We start from the raw sequence: 20,428 nt of genomic DNA, 5'->3' as shown, positions 1-20,428 counted from the left end.
AAGCTGTGAAGAGGACCGTAATAAAGGAGCAAGACGCTCAGCTTCCTGGCTCATGAGAAACGAGTTTGGCTTGCTGTTGATCTGCGTTGACATATATGGTGTACCGAACACATAGGGATAACAGTATACAGCGCCTCTATGGCGATTCATTTTTAGCAAATATGATTTGTGTGATTACTATTAACAGAAAATGCTAATTTTGAAAATAAAAATATTAGGGTTTTTTTTTTTTTTACTACCACTTAGAATAACACTATTATACCAAAAATTTACAAGAGGTCCCATTTAAAACAAACTGAGTGAAAAATAACTGAACAAGAACTGTGACTTCATAAAAATTAAATATTCTTATTTCAGACAGATGTTGACTGTAGTTGTCCTGAACTGTTTATCCTGTGCTGTTTTAATAGGCGTTGGAGTTAGCGGGGTTAGCGGGGTCACGGTGACCTCACCTGCTCCTCCTCCTGTTTCTTCATCAGAGGCTTGTGCTGCTCCTCCCCAGCCATCCTCACAGACTCCTCCTCCTCCTTCCTGTTGATGGGGTCCTTCTGCTTGGCCGTCAGCTCCTCCTGATCTGAAACGTGTTCAAACGTCAACCCCGCTCTGGTTATGGATCTAGGTTGTCACCTGAAGCAGCATCTTGCTCGCACGCACGCACGCACGCACACGAGTGTCGTTTTTATACCGTGTTGAGTTGAGATCAGTCTGTGCTGGTGCTTTTCCCTCTTTCTGCTTAGCTGTTGCTTCTTGGACTTTTCTCTACGACAGCCAGAACAGCGTCTCCGTCTTCCCCGACAACACCATCCTTAGGTGACCTGTGGGTATTGATCAGTTTTGACAGACAGCTCCTTGGTTGCAGCGGTTCAGGATCAGGATTCTTTGACTCAAGTGTCAAACTTCTCTACAGTCTCAGTTTTGACCAGTTTAAAACGAGACCGCCTCACTGATGAGTTAAAAACGGGCCCGCCTCACTGACGGTTTTAAAACGAGACCGCCTCACTGACGGTTTTAAACGAGACCAGCCTCACTGACGGGTTTAAAATGAGACCGCCTCGACTTCCAGTGCAGCGACTCATGGAGTAGGACGCGTTTTTCTTAGCTCCTGCAAACTACTTCTACAAAACCAATCTTAGGCACACTTTCCTTCATCTTTTTAATCTTTTTCCTTTTTTTTGTTTTTTGGTGTGTGTTTGCTTCGCCACCATATCTTCAATTTACCGCCAACCTCTTCCCGGTAAAGATGCCTCCAAAACAAGCTAAGCTAAATATACAGCCGTCGCAGCCTTCTCCTCCCGCTCCATCCTCGGCTGGTGGTGGCTCGTGCTCCCCCTCCTGCTCGTTCGAAGCCGCAAACGGCGGCTCTCTTCCCCATGACTTCAAGGCCGAATTGCTCTCGTCAGTCAGCACCGAGATGTCGGTTATTTTTAAATCTGAGCTACAAGCGGCCCTGACTCAAAATTTATCAAGCATCAAGGATGAGCTCCAGGCTGTGAAGTCCGAGCTATCTGCTACCATTACAAACATCCAGTCTGATGTCCGCACTCTGAAGGGCACCATAGGTGAAATGGAAACGTCGCTCTCCTCCTGCACTGACATCTCTATACTACAAGCTAAGGTGGATTACCTGTCAACGGAACTGACAAGACTGGACACTAAATGCGAGGACTTGGAGGCAAGATCTCGGTGTAACAATATACGGTTAGTGGGGATCCCTGAGGATTTTTTCACCTCTTCTATCAATACGGCCGTCTCCTCTCTGCTAAAGGAGGCATTTCAGCTTGAGAAAGAGCCCCTCGTTGACCGCTCTCACCGCACTTTCCAGCCGAAACCGGGACCCGGAGGGCGCCCCCGCCCCATCGTTGCTCGTCTGCATTATCATATGGACTGTGTGGACATACTGCGCAGAGCCAGGGCCCAGCAACCGATCAAGATCGGCGACATGAACTTTTCCATCTTCCCCGACCACACTCAGAAGACGGCTCGCGCCCAAGCTGCCTTTAATGATGTCCGACCCCAGCTCCGTGAGATACCGGGGATTCGCTTCCCAGCGCGCCTCTGTGTTACACACAACGGTGCAGTGAGAGAGTTTAAATCACCAGAAGAGGCCACCGCATTCATCAGGTCACTAGGCACGAAAGAACACTGAGAAAATATGCACAACACGGAAGTGGTGAACTGATATTATTTTGCCGATTCATACACGGTCGTTTTCATGCCTTTGCAGGTGCTTGCTCTCCCCCCCCCCACACCCCCCTTTTTTAAATTTATTCATTTTCTTTATTTATTTATTCATTATTATTATCATTATTATGTTTTCTCTTTCCTCTTTTTTCTCACTTTTCCATTTTCATGTTAATTTCAGTTCAATTGGACTTGCATTAGTTGTGCCTTGTGGTAAATTGTTGCTAGGTTTGTAGGAGCTCAAACCGAAATCTGACTTAACCATTAGTCAAAAAACCATAAGTATTTGTCTTAGAGATTCAACTCCTTGTGGAGTTAGCACTGGGTACTCCATCGTTTGGGGATGGGGTCATTGTAGGTGCTGTGGGGGTGGGTGGGAGGTGGGTTGTTCTATCTTTGAGTGTGTGTGTTGTGTGTATTTTTTTTTTTATATACTCCTTTCCTTTGGGTGGGTCCACATTCAGTCTATGTCTATGTCCAGGTAAATAATGTCTACCAAAGCTAATACTTATGGTACTGGGTCTTCTGTGAGATTTTTGAGCTGGAATATTAAAGGTATGGGGAAGTCCAGTTAAGAGATCTAGGATATTTACTCATATGAAACGTCTTAAAGCTGATCTAGTGTTTCTACAAGAAACCCACATGCGTATCAAAGACCAGGTCAGACGTAATGTCCCTGGGTTTCTGAGGTGTTTCACTCAAATTTCAATTCTAAAGCCAGAGGGGTCGCTATTTAATTGGTAAGTCAATTCAGTTCTCAGCTTCTAAGGTTATATCAGACAAAGATGGTAGATACTTGATTATTGTAGGCACACTATTCCATGTTCCCATCCTATTATTTAATATATATGCCCCCAATTCTGATGATCCACATTTTATGAATAGGCTTTTTTGAACGTCTTCCCTCTTGAATAATAATCTCCTTATATTTGGTGGGGACATGAATTGTGTAATTGACCCCAATCTAGATCGTTCTAACCCACGAACCCTAACCCTATCTTTAATGTCAAGATCTCTTTCTGATTCATGTCTAGAAATGGTTGCATGATCCTTGGAGATTTTACAACCCCCAGACCAAAGAATTCTCTTTCTTTTCACAGATGCATCAATCTTTCTCTCGGATTGATTACTATTTTAGTGATGCCAATTAATTCCCATGTACTTAATGTTAATTACCACCCTATCGTATTTCCGATCATTCTCCTCTTTCTTTAGATATTCAGTTTTCCTCACAACCTCGCTACTCAACACCTTGGAGGTTCAATTCATTACTTCTTTCAGATGATGAATTCAATAAATTTATTGCAGCTAAAATTGATGATTTATTGCTATTAATCAAATGACACAGAACCAATCACATGTTACCTCCTATGAGAATCATTAAAAGCATACTTACGGGGACAAATAATCTCCTACTCCGCCCATTCTAACAAATCTCGAAAAGCCAAACTACAAGACTTCTATCAATATCACTAAAATAGACCAACAACTCGCCACTTGTTCCTCCCCAATTTACTTAACAACGTGTTGACCTACAGACTGAATTTATCACCACTAATGATGCAGAGATGGCTTCTTCCTACGCTCACGCTCCATATATTATGAACATGGTGATAGGGCACGCCGGCTTTTAGCTCACCACTACGACGCCAGGCAGCCTCACGTATGAGTCCCCAGATAAAGGATTCAGCGGGCACACTGCACAGTGATCCCACCACCATTAATTCTGTTTTCACTCATTTTACTCCTTTTAATTTAAATCTGAATCTCCACCTGATACTACAGAAATGAATCTATCCTAGATAGTCTTAATTTCCCAGTGATAAACCCAGTTTCTCTTAAAGAACTTGACTCACCATTGACGGTAGAAGAAATAAATTTCGCTATGAGATGCATGCAAAACAACAAGGCTCCCGGCCCAGACGGTTTTCAGTTGAGTTTTTAAAAAATTTCAGGATAAATTGTCCCCATTATTGCATGCTGTGTATATGGAATCACTTCAATTGGGAACTCTTCCACCCACTTTAAGACAAGCATCCATAAGTCTCCTCTTAAAAAAATAAGGATCCGGATCTCTGTGCTCCTACAGACCTCTGTCATTGATAAATGTGGATGCTAAGATCCTGGCTAAAGTCTTGGCCAATCGCCTGGAAAATATTGTACCATCTATTGTTTCACCTGAGCAAACTGGATTTGTTAAGGGGCGGCAGCTCTTCTTTAATGTTCCTACACTTTTAAATATTATCTATTCCAGAACTACTGCAGTAATACCCGAAGTAGTGATCTCTACACTGAAAAAGCGTTCGACAGGGTTGAATGGGACTACTTGTTCGCTGTTCTAAAGAAATTTGAGCTGGGTGACGGGTTCATTTCGTGGATCCGTCTCCTTTACACATCTCCACAGCTAATATTTCCACCAATAATATCCAATCAAATTTTTTCTCTCTTGCCCGTGGCACCAGACAGGGTGTCCTTTATCTCCCCTATTGTTCGCAATAGCCATAGAGCCTTTGTCAATCTTTTTGCGCTTGTCCTCCATTTTTACTGGGATTACTCGACTGGGCACAGAGTTTAAGCTATCACTCTATGCCGATGATTTATTGTTATGTCTCTGATCCGTCTATCCATTCCAAAAATTTTATCTGTTTTTCGGAGATTTGGATCATTTTCGGGCTACAAGGTGAATAGCTCTAAAACTGAATGCTATCCTATTAACGCTTCAGCATTACAACTCAAACAATCCGATATTCCTTTAAATTGAGCATGTCTGGCTTTAGGTATCTAGGGATCAATGTAACCAGACATTAAATTCCCTTTTTTCTGCCAACTTCTTGCCTTAATGTCTAAAGTTAAATCTGATTTCCAAAGATGGGGAGCTTACCTCTTTCTTTAATTGGAAGAATTAATGCATTCAAAATTAACATCTTGCCCAAGTTTTTATTTTTAATTCCACTGTCTCCCACCTTTTTTTTTTTGCCTAAACAGTTCTTTAATACAATTGATCAAACTATTTGTCACTTCTTATGGGGTGGAAGGTACCCAGGATCCGCAAATCCACACTTCCAGAGATGTAAATTCAATGGCGGATTGTCTCTTCCAAATTTCCAATTATATTATTGGGCTGCACTATTCACAAGACCTCATTTTGGTTCAGATCAAGTAGATTTGCCATGGTGCAATTTAGAGGCACAGTCTTGTGATTCATCCTCCCTTATCGCTTTGCTTACCTCTTCTATTCCAATCCAATCTCTCTCTCTTTACAAATAACCAAGTTGGTTCATTCCACACTCAAAATTTGGTATCAATTTAGGAGGCATTTCAATCAAGTCTACCTCTACTTAACTCCTCTATTAAGGAATCATTTTATTTCAACCTGCGATTACAGATTCAACCTTTTTTGCTTGGCACAACAAAGGACTGAAACGTTTTAAAGATCTTTACAAGGATGGTATTTTTCGGCAGCTTCTCAGATCTCTCAGTAGATTTAATCTTCCACCATCTCATCTTTTCGTTATTTTCAAATTAGACAATGTGCTAGGACTTGTTTTCCAGATTTTCCCTCTACCACAAGTCTACACTGGGAAGATCTTCTAAGCCATGGACCCACTCCAGAAGTTACTCATATCTAAAGTTTATAATCAGATTTTGTCCTTTGATTACACACCAGTCACCAAAGTCAAGGCTGCCTGGGAACAAGAACTGGGCTTGAATTTGGAAGATAACTGGTGGGACATTGCTCTTAAAAAAATTTATACAAGCTCAGCTTGTGCTCGTCTCACCCTTATACAGTTTAAAGTACTGTTCAGAGTCCATTATTCCAAAGCTCGACTCTCACAAATCTATTCCACTGTCACTGACAGTTGCGACAAATGTCAAGCTCCATTTTGCAATTTAACTCATATGTTTTACTCCTGTTCCTTGCTGTCTCGCTTCTGGCAGAACTACTTTGATACCATGTCAAAAATATTTTCAAAGACCATAAAAATATCACCCCATGTTGCCATATTCGGGCTCCCTGTTGGGAAAGTGTAGGAACACGGACCCACAACAGGGGCGCAAATGAACGGACAATGGAGAAAGTCAAATCACAAAGTTTTACTGTTGTGAATTCACACAACAAACACAACAGATTACAAATACAGCAGTAACCGAATTCCAATGGTGTCGTGTGGGCAGGCTCGACGATAGGAGACGTCTGTCCGAGTCGAACCGGAACCACCCGATTTCCTCTGCCACCGAACCCCGGGGATACTGGAGCCGCCAAGTCCCGAACCCCAGGTGGCCACTGCCTCCGCTCGTCGGATCCGGTACTGCTGGCAAGGAACAGAAACAGTCAGGTGTGGGTGCGGCTGCACCCAGCAACACACAGGGTGGAAACACCACCTCCACCTCTTGTCAGGAAAATATTGGTAAGTGCAGGAGTGTGAGTACTTATCAAAGAAGTCCAATACAGTCTCCCGCTGTACTACTCACTGTCTGCTATCCAACACACAAGCAACAAAGTATTATCGTCAAGAATACAATTGGCTGAGTACGTTACCTCCTTAGTAGAGCGATATCTCGGCAATGAGGTGGAGATGCCGTCCTGCTGATATACCTCCCTGTTGATTGATATCAGCTGTCTCAGGTGATGGGTGACAGCTGTCACCCTGGCTGCTCCTGTGAGGCGGCAGCGCCCTCCAGTGCCTGGAGCCCGCACTCCAGGCAGGGCGCCCTCTGGTGGTGGTGGGCCAGCAGTACCTCCTCTTCAGCGGCCCACACAACAGGACCCCCCCCCTCAACGGGCGCCTCCTGGCGCACGACCAGGCTTGTCCGGGTGGCGACGGCAGAAGTCGGCCAGGAGGGCCGGGTCCAGGATGAAGCTCTTCTTTCACCCAGGGAGCGTTATCGGGGCCGTACCTTCCCAGTCCACCCATATACTGAAAACCCCGGCCCATTCATGTCGGACGTCTAGAGCGCGGGCGCACAGTCCAAGGCCGGCTCGCCGTCGGATGATACCGGGCCGGAGGTGGTGCAGGACCCGGAGTGCAGAGGGGTGAGGTGTGATGAGGTTGATCTGGAAACATGGAATACTGGATGAAATCCGCAGTGAGGCCCGGAAGCTGAAGCCCTCACTGCTGCGGGATGATGACTTGAGAATTTTAAACGGACCATGTATCGTCCCTGTAGTTGCGGGGAGTCCACTTGTAGGGGAATGTCCTTGGTGGACAACCACACTTCCTGCCACAGGACGATACCGATGGGAGCCGGGGTCCGCCGCCGGTCTGCATGGGTCTTCAACAAAGCAGAACGGCGGCACACGCCACACCCGACGGCACTTCCGTAGGTGGGCCTGGACCGAGGGGCACACCGACCTCTCCCTCAACCACCGGAAACAACGGGGGCTGATACCCCAAACACACCTCAAAAGGGGAGAGGCCGGTGGCTGATGATACTTGACTGTTGTGGGCGTACTCGATCCAGGCCAGGTGGGTACTCCAGGCCGTCGGGGTGCGCGGCTGTCACACAACGAAGGGTCTGCTCCATCTCTTGGTTGGCCCGTTCTGCTTGCCCGTTGGTCTGGGGGGTGATACCCGGGACGAGAGACTGACCGTGGCCCCCAGTTCCCGGCAGAAAGCTCCTCCAGACGTGCGAGGAGAACTGGGGACCGCGATCGGAGACGATGTCTGATGGTATCCCATGCAGATTGACGACATGGTGGACCAGGAGGTCCGCTGTCTCCTGGGCCGTTGGTAGCTTCGGGAGGGCCACGAAGTGGGCCGCCTTGGAGAATCGGTCCACTATCGTGAGGATGACGGTGTTTCCCTGGGACGGCGGAAGGCCCGTGACAAAATCCAGGCCGATGTGAGACCAGGGGCGATAAGGCACGGGCAGCGGCTGTAGCAATCCCGATGTCTTGCGGTGGTCGGCCTTGCCCCTGGCGCAGGTGGTACAGGCCTGGATGTAACCCCGGACGTCGGCCTCCAGGGACGCCCACCAGAAGCGCTGCCGGACGACTGCCACGGTTCTTCGCACCCCAGGATGACAGGAGAGCTTAGAACCGTGACAGAAGTCCAGAACTGCAGCCCTAGCTTCTGGTGGGACGTAGAGTTTGTTCTTCGGTCCGGTTCCGGGGTCCGGGTCTCGTGTCAGGGCCTCCCGGACGGTCTTCTCCACGTCCCAGGTGAGGGCGGCCACGATAGTGGACTCCGGGATGATGGGATCCGGGGGATCCGACGACTCCGTTCTGACTTCATCTTCATGTACCCGGGACAAAGCATCCGATCTTTGATTCTTGGTCCCGGGACGGTAGGTGATCCGGAAGTCAAAACGGCCGAAGAACAGTGACCAGCGGGCTTGCCTGGGATTCAGCCGCTTGGCGGGTCCTGATATACCTCCAGGTTCCGGTGGTCAGTGAAAACCGTGAATGGCACGGACGTTCCCCTCCAACAGATGTCTCCACTCCTCAAGAGCCTCTTTCACCGCAAGGAGTTCTCGATTGCCGACGTCATAGTTCCGTTCGGCTGGGGGTCAACCTGCGGGAAAAATAGGCACACGGTGAAGGACCTTATCGGTCTTCCCGCTCTGGGACAGCACGGCTCCTATCCCTGAGTCCGAGGCGTCCACTTCAACCACTAACTGGCGACTAGGATCGGGCTGCACCAGAACGGGTGCAGACGAGAAGCGCCGTTTCAACTCCTTGAACGCAGCATCGCAACGATCCGACCAGGTGAAGCGAACTTTTGGCGAGGTCAGGGCTGTCAGGGGCTAACTACCTGACTGTAGCCCTTAATGAACCTCCTGTAGAAATTAGCAAAGCCGAGGAACTGTTGCAACTTCCTACGGCTCGTGGGTTGGGGCCAGTCTCTCACCGCCGCAACCTTGGCCGGATCAGGAGCGACGGAGTTGGAGGAGATGATGAACCCCAGGAAGGACAAAGACGTGCGGTGGAACTCACACTTCTCGCCCTTCACAAACAGCCGGTTCTCCAACAACCGCTGCAGGACCTGACGTACATGCTTGACATGGGTCTCAGGGTCCGGAGAAAAGATGAGTATATCGTCTAGGTATACGAAGACGAACCGGTGCAGGAAATCCCGCAAGACATCATTAACCAACGCTTGGAAAGTCGCGGGAGCGTTTGTGAGACCGAACGGCATGACCAGGGTACTCAAAGTGACCTAAGGGGTGTTGAATGCCGTCTTCCACTCGTCTCCCTTCCGGATCCGAACCAGGTGATACGCATTTCTAAGATCGAGCTTGGTGAAAATTCGGGCTCCATGCAGGGGCGTGAACATCGAATCCAACAGGGGCAACGGTATCGATTGCGAACCGTGATTTCGTTCAGTCCCCTGTAATCAATGCATGTGCGAAGTCCGCCGTCTTTTTACCCACAAAAAAGAAACCTGCCACCCATCGGGGAGGTGGAATTCCGGATCAACCCGGCGGCTAACGAGTCCCGGATGTAGGTCTCCATTGATTCGCGCTCAGGCCGTGAGAGTTGTACAGCCTACTGGACGGGAAACTCACTGCCCGGAATCAAATCAATGGCACAATCATACGGACGGTGGTGGGGAAGAGTGAGCGCCAGATCCTTGCTGAACACGTCGACAAGGTCATGGTACTCCACCGGCACCGTCTCCAGATTGGGCGGGACTCTGACCTCCTCCTTAGCCTGGGAGCCGGGAGGAACCGAGGAACCTAGACACACCCGATGGCAGGTCTCGCTCCACTGAACCACTACCCCGGACGGCCAATCAATCCGGGGATTGTGCTTCAACATCCAGGGAAATCCTAAAACCACACGGGAGGTGGCAGGAGTCACAAAAAACTCGATCTCCTCCCGGTGATTCCCTGACACCACCAGAGTTACAGGTGGTGTCTTGTGCGTGATTGGAGGGAGTAGGGAGCCATCTAGTGCCATAGGGAGCCCTATCTCCCTGGCCCATCTGCTGTCTAACAGATTCCCTTCAGAGCCCGTGTCCACCAGTGCTGGGGCCTTCAGGGTTGATTCCTCATAAAGGATCGTAACTGGGAGTCGTGTGGCAATGTGGGTGTGTCCCACGTGAATGTCTCGGCCCACCCCTAGCCCAGTCTCTAGGGGCGGGCGTTGGTGTTAACCGCTCGGGGCAGTCTCTCACGTGGTGCTCTATCGAGCCACAAAACAAAACATACTCCGCGGGCCCGCCTCCTCTGTGCATCTGGTGCCCTAAATGTTGCCCTGCTCGTGTCACATAGCTTCGTCAGCAGGGGGAGCTGTAGCCACACGGAGCGCGGGGGCCGTGGAGCGTGGGGAAGGCGGAGCGCGGTCGAACCGGAAGGGGAGAGGGACGGCGCGTGCCGGCCACGCCCTTCGTCTCGTTCCCGACGACGTTCTTCTAACCGGTTGTCTAGTCGTATGACAAGATCGATGAGCCCATCTAAATCCCGCGGTTCGTCCTTAGCCACCAGGTGCTCCTTGAGAACCAAAGACAGTCCGTTTACGAAGGGCGGCGCGGAGGGCAGTGCTATTCCAGCCGGACCTCGCAGCCGCGATGCGGAAGTCGACTGCATAAGCAGCTGCACTCCGGCGCCCGTCTCATTGACAGCAGCCACGGCTGAAGCGGTTTCTCCTCTATTAGGGTGATCGAACACTGTTCTGAACTCCCTCACAAACCCATCATATGTCTGAAGGAGCCGTGAGTTCTGCTCCCAGAGCGCTGTAGCCCAAGCGCGTGCCTCACCGCGAAGCAGGTTTATTACATAAGCTACCTTGCTAGCATCAGTTGCGTACATGACGGGACGCTGTGCGAAGACGAGCGAACACTGCATAAGAAAATCCGCGCACGTCTCCACACAGCCTCCGTACGGCTCTGGGGGGCTTATGTAAGCTTCAGGGGAAGGTGGGAGGGGTCGTTGAACGACCAGTGGAACGTCACTGTTACGCACAGGGTCGACGGGAGGGAGCCTCCTGAGGACGCCTGCGCGCCCTGTTCTTCCATTGGCCGTTCAACAGCCGGTTGACGCCCCTCGGGATCCATGACGCTGGCCGAGATATCCTGTTGGGAAAGTGTAGGAACATGGACCCACAACAGGGGGCGCAAATGAACGGACAATGGAGAAAGTCAAATCACAAAGTTTTACTGTTGTGAATTCACACAACAAACACAACAGATTACAAATACAGCAGTAACCGAATTCCAATGGTGTCGTGTGGGCAGGCTCGACGATAGGAGACGTCTGTCCGAGTCGAACCGGAACCACCCGATTTCCTCTGCCACCGAACCCCGGGATACTGGAGCCGCCAAGTCCCGAACCCCAGGTGGCCACTGCCTCCGCTCGTCGGATCCGGTACTGCTGGCAAGGAACAGAAACAGTCAGGTGTGGGTGCGGCTGCACCCAGCAACACACAGGGTGGAAACACCACCTCCACCTCTTGTCAGGAAAATATTGGTAAGTGCAGGAGTGTGAGTACTTATCAAAGAAGTCCAATACAGTCTCCCGCTGTACTACTCACTGTCTGCTATCCAACACACAAGCAACAAAGTATTATCGTCAAGAATACAATTGGCTGAGTACGTTACCTCCTTAGTAGAGCGATATCTCGGCAATGAGGTGGAGATGCCGTCCTGCTGATATACCTCCTGTTGATTGATATCAGCTGTCTCAGGTGATGGGTGACAGCTGTCACCCTGGCTGCTCCTGTGAGGCGGCAGCGCCCTCCGGTGCCTGGAGCCCGCACTCCAGGCAGGGCGCCCTCTGGTGGTGGTGGGCCAGCAGTACCTCCTCTTCAGCAGCCCACACAACACTCCCAGAAGACCATACCAGGTTTACCTCAATCCAATTAGATATTTTAGCTTACACTTCTCTATTGGCAAGACGGCATCTTCTTCTTCACTGGAAGTCAACTAAAGAGCCCTCTAGTGCTCAGTGGCTCAATGACACCATGTCTTTTTTAAAGCTGGAGAAGATTAGATATTCAGTGAAAGGTAACTCTGATAAATTTTATAACAAATGGCTTCCCTTTTTAACATTCTTTCGCTCTCTCAACTCTTTCTCTCATGATTAATGGACCCCCTCTCCTCCCCTCCCTCCCTGTTAAAAATATTTTTAGTATTCTCATAATTTCTTGATTATTATTATTATTATTTTTATTTAATTTAATTTTTTTTTTTTTTTTACTTCACTTGTTTTGTCTTTTCATGTTCCGGTTCCTGTTCAAACAGAAAACCTTAGGAGGCAGATTATCATATGCATTATTTTTCATTCAATGTGATGCACAGTATTTCTACTATACTGATTGTGCTTATTGACAGCTGCATTGCAGATGTGATCTGATCATTATAATTTGGACATCAGTTCCTGTGCCTTACCTCCTAATAAAAAAATATATATATAAAAAAATAAAATAAAATGAGACCGCCTCACTGACGGGTTTAAAACGAGGCCGCCTCACTGACAGGTTTAAACGAGACTGCTTCACTGACGGGTTTAAAACAAGACCGCTTCACTGATGGGCTTAAAACGAGACCGCCTCACTGATGGGTTTAAAACGAGACCGCTTCACTGACGGGTTTAAAACGAGATCGCTTCACTGACGGGTTTAAAACGAGACAGCTTCACTAAAGGCAGTGGTGGGCACAGCTAACCAAAACGTTAGCTTCGATAAGCGTTAATCAGCTAACTGACACATTATCTTTTATAATGCTAAACCAATAAACTACCTAAAAATTTATCGGAAGCTACAGCTAACCGCTAACTTTCAATTTTGTCTCCCGTACACTCTCAGCTACTAACAAGCCGATTTTGAGTTTAAACACCGCCAAAGCTTCTAACAGAATCAAAGGCGATCACAAACCCAAACACAGCCAATGAGTCAGCGCTTCTGTCCTTGCGAACCCTGCCCCTGCTGTAGGGAAGCATCATTTACCTTGACAGCATACAGTGGTCCAGCCGCGAGGCAGACATCTTGAAAAGGAAAGCAGGTTTGACTTATGGTTTTGATTTATAAATCAAATTAATCCGGATAGATTAACTACATTAATCTCAACTCTTAAAATGTACAAAATATAACACACATCGGTTAATTTAAAAATAATGGATGGATGGATGGATGGGATTTATTGTCATTGTCATTATAAGTGCAACAACGAGATTACGTCCACACTCAAATTGCCACAGACAAGATACAGCAATTAATCCACAATTATTACTTGTTTACCGTAATAATGGCACACATCAGAATTAAGACAACACATATACATTTGACATTGTTTATGTGCACTAAACTTGAAACAGTCCGTTTTCCGAATTGAGGCAATGTGAGTGTGTGGTAGCCGCGACAACATGTAGTCGTGCCGCCGCCAACTAAGGGGGAATGGGACCTACCACAGCTAAAACTGCGCAGCCCCTGGAGGGGAAAAAGAGTGGTGTGAGTGGGGGCCGGGATGGGGTGTGTGATAGGGACAGGAGGAGGGTAGGGGGGAGGTGGAGCATGCTTTCAGTCTCTGTCCATGTGTGAGACAGTTTCTGTCCGGGTTGTACTGGAGTTAGAGAAGATAAAAGGCAGACAAACGTTCACCAAGGCCGTAGAAATTCTTCTGGAGGAAAACACGGGGCATTTTGTCTTTCAGAGGCTGATAAGCCTGCCATGTTTATGGCTGAGCAGTGAAAAACACTTTAACAGCTTCACATGAACAACCAGAACCAAATTATGAATACGAGGTCTATTAGAAAAGAAACCGACCTTTTTATTTTTTTTCAAAAACTATATGGATTTGAATCACGTGCGATTACATCAGACAAGCTTGAACCCTCGTGCGCATGCGTGAGTTTTTTCACGCCTGTCGGTTGCATCATTCGCCTATGAGCAGGCTTTGAGTGAGCACTGGTCCACCCCTCCCATCGGAATCCTTTGTCTGACTACTTGCTGTTATATATTCACTTTGTACATTTTAAGAGTTTACATTAAGTGTAGTTATTCTATCCGGAATAATTGATTTATAAATCAAAACCATAAGTCAACCTACTTTCAATTTCAAGACCTCTGGCTCATGGCTGGACAACTGTATGGTGTTAAGCAGTAATGACTTTTCTTTCTTTATGGCAGTCTGGTGGCCAGGCCCCTTCTGCTGGGGCAGAGCTGAGCTCAGCTACACTTAGCTACCTCACCTGCTGCAAAATACATAGCAGACAGGAGCAAAAGGGATTACAAATGTTTTTCAACGTGACTAGCTATGTAAAAAAAACAACGTTAGCAGTCTAAAAGTTATTGGAACTAAATTTACCAGAAGATAATTGGTCTGCTGATGGTTTTTCAAAGTTATCTGGAAAGCTAATCAGCTAATGAAAATGTCAGCTTCATAATTAACGGTTAGAGGATTAGGGGAACTGTGCCACCACTGACCAACGGGTTTAAAACGAGACTGCTTCACTAACAGGTTAAAATATCAACAGGTCCCTCAATTATCGGTTATATGTCATCTGTTAAATCTTAATACAAACAAAACTTTCATTATTTAAACCTGTCACACAAATAAATGGACTTGTCTCATCATTAATTGGGGGGGGGGTCAGTTGCTTTTTTGGCTTTTATGAATTTATTTTAAAAACTGCCTTCTCAATATCATTGAAATGAAAATGAATAAGTAAAAATATGTGCATACAAGTAAACTAGATTCTAAACTGTTAAAACTAATTCGACAACCCCGCCCCACTTCCTTCAGGCTACGCCTCCAAACACAAGGGGAAGGCACACACATGTTTGTCTGAGGGACAGTGGTGTCCCAGAATAAAACAGTTTTTTCTTCCTGTTTCTAGCTGTCTTGTCTCTGTCTGATCTGCGGCTGTGCTCTGAAATGTGAACCTTGCGCCTCTAGGGAGGAGCCAAAGCATGTGGGTACACTTATAGAACGCTCACCACTAAACAGAAGACAGAGCACAATATGAAACAATGGACATTTTTCTATCATAAAACAAACACAAAATCAATGTCTGCTGGTGCAACGCTTCGAGTGGACAAACCAACCCAAATGAACAAACAGGAAGCAACTTTTGTCAACCAACAAAATGCGTGAAAAACAAACTCACCCTTTCTGCATGCCGGGCGGTGTTTTGTCAGCTCTGGAACCATCCTTTTCTGAGGAGATGAGCAAACATTAGTTCTTAGTTTTGATGAAGGGACTAGAAGCAGGACTGGCTGTCATGGACTCAGACAGTTTACAATATGTTTTTGCTGCAACGTCTTATTTTACTTTATTCCCTTCCATCTCCTCCTATCAAAGCAGTTTTTTTTGCTTGTGTCAGATGTAGATGTTCAGCAAACATTTCTTTTTGGGTAATAATTTAAAAGTGAAATGGGCTGTGCTGAACCTGGCCAAGGCGTGCACGCTACCGATTGCTCTATCTATAACTGGTACCGCTAACCGAGATGGTAATCCTCTTAACTTGACACTACTTTACTTCCAATAAGCTAATATAAAACTTTTCCAGATGTTTGGTGACCACATCTGGAAATCTGAACAGACATAAACAAACTTAAACATACAATTATAACAAAACAGTTCCCACTGTTACGTGAAACCACATGACCTACTGTATCCACCATCAGGTGGGCAGATCCCTTCCCAGCACCTACTTAGCCACAGAGAGGGCCATTCACACATATTCATACAGACAATTTTGGTTCTGAGAGTCTACATTTGAGTTGCAAGTCTCTGAAATATAAAAAGAAATCTGGATCGAACCCTTGTAACAGTGGAGAGGTATTTGGACTCCAGAGATCCTGTGTTGTCACGAGCATCAGCTCTGGGTAGGGCCATCCTTGGTAAATTGGTCTCAGGTGAGAAGAAAGACAAAGAGTGATTCACAAAAAAGACCCTCGATCAACACAACAATCTAAACAGTCACCATGCCTGGATTAGTGAAACCAGGGCCTGGGGGCGACACCTGGTAGCCGGGTCAGTAGCCATGGGGGTCAGCACCCTGTGGGCTCACCATCCACAGGGAGAGAGAGTAAAGCAACCATTTGCTCAGTGAGGCCATACCAAATGGTACTTGACTCTTGGAACGTCACCTCTCTGGTGGGGAAAGAGCCCAAGCTAGTGCTGAGTGATACCAAGTAGAAATAGTTTAGCTCACCTCTACACACAGCACTGGCTCTGGGACCAAACTCCTGGAGAGCAGCTGGAGTTTCTCCTTTCTCTTGTACAGGATGAGAGGTACCAGGTGGGTCTGGGGATAGCCATACGTCCCAGCTCAGAGCTGTTATTTTTGAATTTCCACCAGTGAACAAAAGGGCTGCCTCAATGTGAGAGAGAACTCTGGCCTTTGTTTCTACATCTGCACCAAACAGCAGTTCAGAGTATCTAGCCTTCTTGGAGAGCCTTAGTGGGATCCTGGGGAAAAAGTCCCTGCTAGGGAGTCCTTACTTCGACTGGGGGACTTACACTGGCAACTACCGGTATGTAGAAATTTGGAGTGGAGTGACTGGGATAAACGACACTCCTGATCTGAACCAGAGTGTTGTATTGTTCGTGGATGTCTATGCTGGTCACAGATTGTCCATCACAAACACCTTGTTCAAGGGCGTTCAGAAGTACACTTGGTACCAGAGCACCCTAGGTCAAAGGTCAATGATCAATTTTATAATCAGACTGTCTTGGACACACTTGGGTGAAAAGAGAGGCGGAGCTGTCAACTGGTCACCACCTGGTGATGAGTCAGGTCAGATGGCAGGAAAAACGTTGTGTGTGTGGAGTTGGGAGATGACATGAAGAATTACTTTTGGTCAGTCTCAAAGTGGCTCTGGCAAACAATCAGACAACTCACGAAAGTGAGGCCATTCTGACCTACTTACGGGGACAGGGCATGTAGTCGGATTTGCTCAACCCTCACACCAATGTTTCGGTGGCGAGGAAGATGGTCTCTTGATCTTGAGATGGTGGATGCGGAAAGGGCTGTACAGACCCAGTCTTGATGTGCACCATTTCTGACAGACCCTGCACTTGGTTGCTGAGATGCCCTCTTGGAGGGGGTCGGGATGGAAGACTCGGGCAGATGTGGTGCCATCTTCCTGACAGAAGTCACTGAAGTAGTCAAAAAATTCCTCAGTGGCGAGTGACTGAGAACAGATGAGATCTGCCCTGAGATGTTGAAGTTTCTGGATGTGACTTTGTAATGGTGCCCATACACCATCACATGGAACGGTACCTGTGAAATGGCAAACTGTGGTGATAGTTCCCATCTTTATAAAAAGGGAATGGAGAGTGCGTTCCAATTAGAGAGGAATCACACTTTTCAGCCTCCCTGGGAATGCTTACACAAAAGTACTAGAGAAGAGATTTAGACCATTAGTCAAACCTTGGATTCAGGAGGACCAATGCAAGTTCCACTCTGGAAGCGGCTCTTTACCCTCACATGGATGCTAGAGGGGGATTGGGAGTATACCCAACCAACCTATATGTATTTTATGGACAGGAACCCGGGAGGTGTCTTGGGGGGGGGGGGTACGGTGCACTGGGACCACTGTAGCCACAATATGGTTTCTATGGGATCAAAGTAGAAGCTGTGGCCGCATTCTTGCCTTCAAATTCACATCAGACCTGTTCTTCCTGGTGGGTGTTATTCCACCAGGGCTCCCCTTTGCCACCAGTACTGTTCGTGATGTTCAAGGACTGGATTTCAAGGCGCAGTCAAGGGACTGGAGGGTGCCCACTTTGGTGACCTCAGAACTACATCTCTGCTTTTTGTGGACGATGTGGTTCTGTTGGCTTCATCAGACAGTGAACTCTGATGTGCACTGAGCAAATATGTGATCGAGTGTGAAGTGACTGGGATCAGGATCAGCACCTCCAAATCTGAGACGACAGTGCTCTGTCAGAACAGGGTAGACTGGTGGTCAGGGGAGAGTTTTTGCCCCAAATGGAAGAAGTGAAGTATCTCAGGCCTTGTTCATGAGTAGGGATAAGAAGGAGTGTGAGATAAATGGACTGGGGCTGTGTCTGAGGTCCCACAGAGGCTGTACTGGACTGCTGTGGTGAAGAAAGAGCTGAGCCAGAAAGCAAGATCCATTATTACCAGGTAATTTACCCTCACATATGGTCATGTGAGGATGCCCCCTGGCTGCTTCCCTGGGAAGGTCTTCCAGACATGATCAAAGGGTAGGAGGAACACCCAAGACATGTTAAAGGGATTATGATGCATGATGCACTGAGTGTTTCTTTCTCTTTTTGCTCTGTATGCACCACTCTGCATTTAATCATTAGTGATTGATCTCTGCTCCCATCCACAGCATGTCTTTTTCCTGGTTCTCTCCCTCAGCCCCAACCAGTCCCAGCAGAGGACTGCCCCTCCCTGGGCCTGGTTCTGCTGGAGGTTTCTTCCTGTTAAAAGGGGGTTTTTCCTTCCCACTGTCGCCGGGTGCTTGCTCACAGGGGGTCATTTTGACCGTTTTTACGTAATTATTGTATGGCCTTGCCTTACAATATAGGGTGCCTTGGGGCAACTGTTTGTTGTGATTTGGTGCTATATAAATAAAATTGATTGAATTGATTGATTATATTCCCCAGCTGGCCTGGGTATGCATCAGGATCCTCCACAAAGATAGGACTTGACCAAGGAAAAGGAAGGGTGGGCTGAGCTGGTGGATCTGCATCCACAACAATCTGGACCCATATAAGCGGCAGAAAATGAGTGAAGTAATCAGAACAATGAACACAGAAACAGGCAAACCAAAACCAGCAAATTCAGCAATTCCTGGCAAGGCTGCGGCACCGAAAACACTTCTGGAGAGTCTTTTCCTTCTACAGCAGATGTTCTACACCAGATTTGTGTTTTCTTACCCGTTTTCTGTATCATGACACATTCCCCGGACGTGTTCTCTGTTGAGGATTTGCTGCTGGATTTATCACTGGACCCAGACCTGCTCTCCCTCTTCAGCTTGTCTCTGTCTTTCTCCACCGTGTCTTTGGAGGACACAGTGCTGGGTTTGTCTTCTAATCCAGATGTTCTTTCTTTGCCAGACTTACTGTCCTCTTTCTTCTTGCCCTCCTCTTTAGAGGAAATGCTGCTAGACTTTTCTCTGGACATGGACCTCTCTTCTTTCTGCTTGTCCTCATTCTTGGATGACTTTTCTTCAGGCTTGGACCTCTCTTTGCTGCACATTTCCTCTTTCTGCTTGTCCTCTTTAAGTGAACTGCTGCTGGACTTATCTTTGGACATTTCCTCTGTGTTCTTGGTGAGGTTTTTAGAGGAACTACTGCTGGACCTTTCTTTGGACCTGGACCTCTCCTCATCTTTCTTCTTGTCCTCTTCTTTTGATAAACTGTTCTGGACTTTTCTTTAACTTGGACCTCTGTTCCTCTTTCTTCTTGTCTTCATCCTTTGACAGAGTACTGTTGGTCTTTTCTTTAGACCTGGACCTCTGTTCCTCTTTCTTCTTGTCTTCATCCTTTGACAGAGTACTGCTGGTCTTTTCTTTAGACCTGGACCTCTGTTCCTCTTTCTTCTTGTTGTCATCCTTTGCCGAACTGCTGCTGGTCTTTTCTTTAGACCTGGACCTCTCTTTGCTTGACTTTTCATCTGTCTTGTTGTTCTTCTCTTTACCTGAATTGTTGCTGGATTTATCCTTGGACTTTTTCTCGGTGTTCTTGTCATGGGCTTTGGAGTAACTGCTGCTGGACCTATCTTTGGACCTGGATGCCTGCTCCACTGTCTTTTTCTCCTTTGAGGAATTGCTGCTAGTCTTTTCTTTGGATGTAGATGTTCTCTCTCTGTTGGATTTCTCTTCCTCTTTTTTATTGTCTTTGTCTTTGAAGGAACTGCTGCTGGACCTATCCTTGGACCTAGACCTCATTTCTTTGCTGGACTTTCCGTCCTCTTTCTGTTTGTCTTTGTTGTCACTGGATTTACTGCTGCTCCTCCTCCGCTTGTCTCCTTTCTCCCGACTGAGGCTCCTTGTCCTCTTTGCTGAAGTGGTTTCTTCTTCACAACTCTTGGCTGATGGGACACGTCTGCAGAACAGAAGGAATATTCGTATCAATTGTCTACCTATTAATGTAGCAGCATAATAAGACCTCAGACAGCTCTTAGTTCAACGAGACAAAGGGACAGAAGATCACCCAACAAATCTTCAATTCACTGAACCCGACACTCTCGTGTATTGACTGGTCAAGAATGCATGCCACACTTGATCATCATTCATTTACCCTCATCCATCCATCCATCCATTTTCTTCCGCTTCATCCGAGGTCGGGTTGCGGGGGCAGCACATCAAGCAAAGCCGCCCAGA

At 47.3% G+C, this 20,428-nt stretch overlaps 1 protein-coding gene across 1 annotated transcript in view; it reads right to left on the bottom strand.

Moving 5' to 3' along the window:
* Positions 1-452: 452 nt before the first annotated feature.
* matr3l1.1 (matrin 3-like 1.1) overlaps positions 453-20,428 on the bottom strand; it is a 63,308-nt gene continuing 43,332 nt past the window's right edge. Inside the window, exons 11-15 of the mRNA XM_034182248.1 lie at positions 19,545-20,150; positions 18,981-19,381; positions 15,229-15,277; positions 686-815; positions 453-574 (exon numbers count right to left, since the gene is read on the bottom strand). Coding sequence (XP_034038139.1) covers positions 734-815; positions 15,229-15,277; positions 18,981-19,381; positions 19,545-20,150 — 1,138 coding nt within the window. The 3' untranslated portion in view covers positions 453-574; positions 686-733. The remainder of the gene's footprint in view (positions 575-685; positions 816-15,228; positions 15,278-18,980; positions 19,382-19,544; positions 20,151-20,428) is intronic.

The sequence above is a fragment of the Thalassophryne amazonica genome, chromosome 11, assembly GCF_902500255.1.
Source record: "Thalassophryne amazonica chromosome 11, fThaAma1.1, whole genome shotgun sequence".
NCBI classification, from domain to species: domain Eukaryota; kingdom Metazoa; phylum Chordata; class Actinopteri; order Batrachoidiformes; family Batrachoididae; genus Thalassophryne; species Thalassophryne amazonica.
This window is presented reverse-complemented; position numbering and strand designations above follow the sequence as displayed.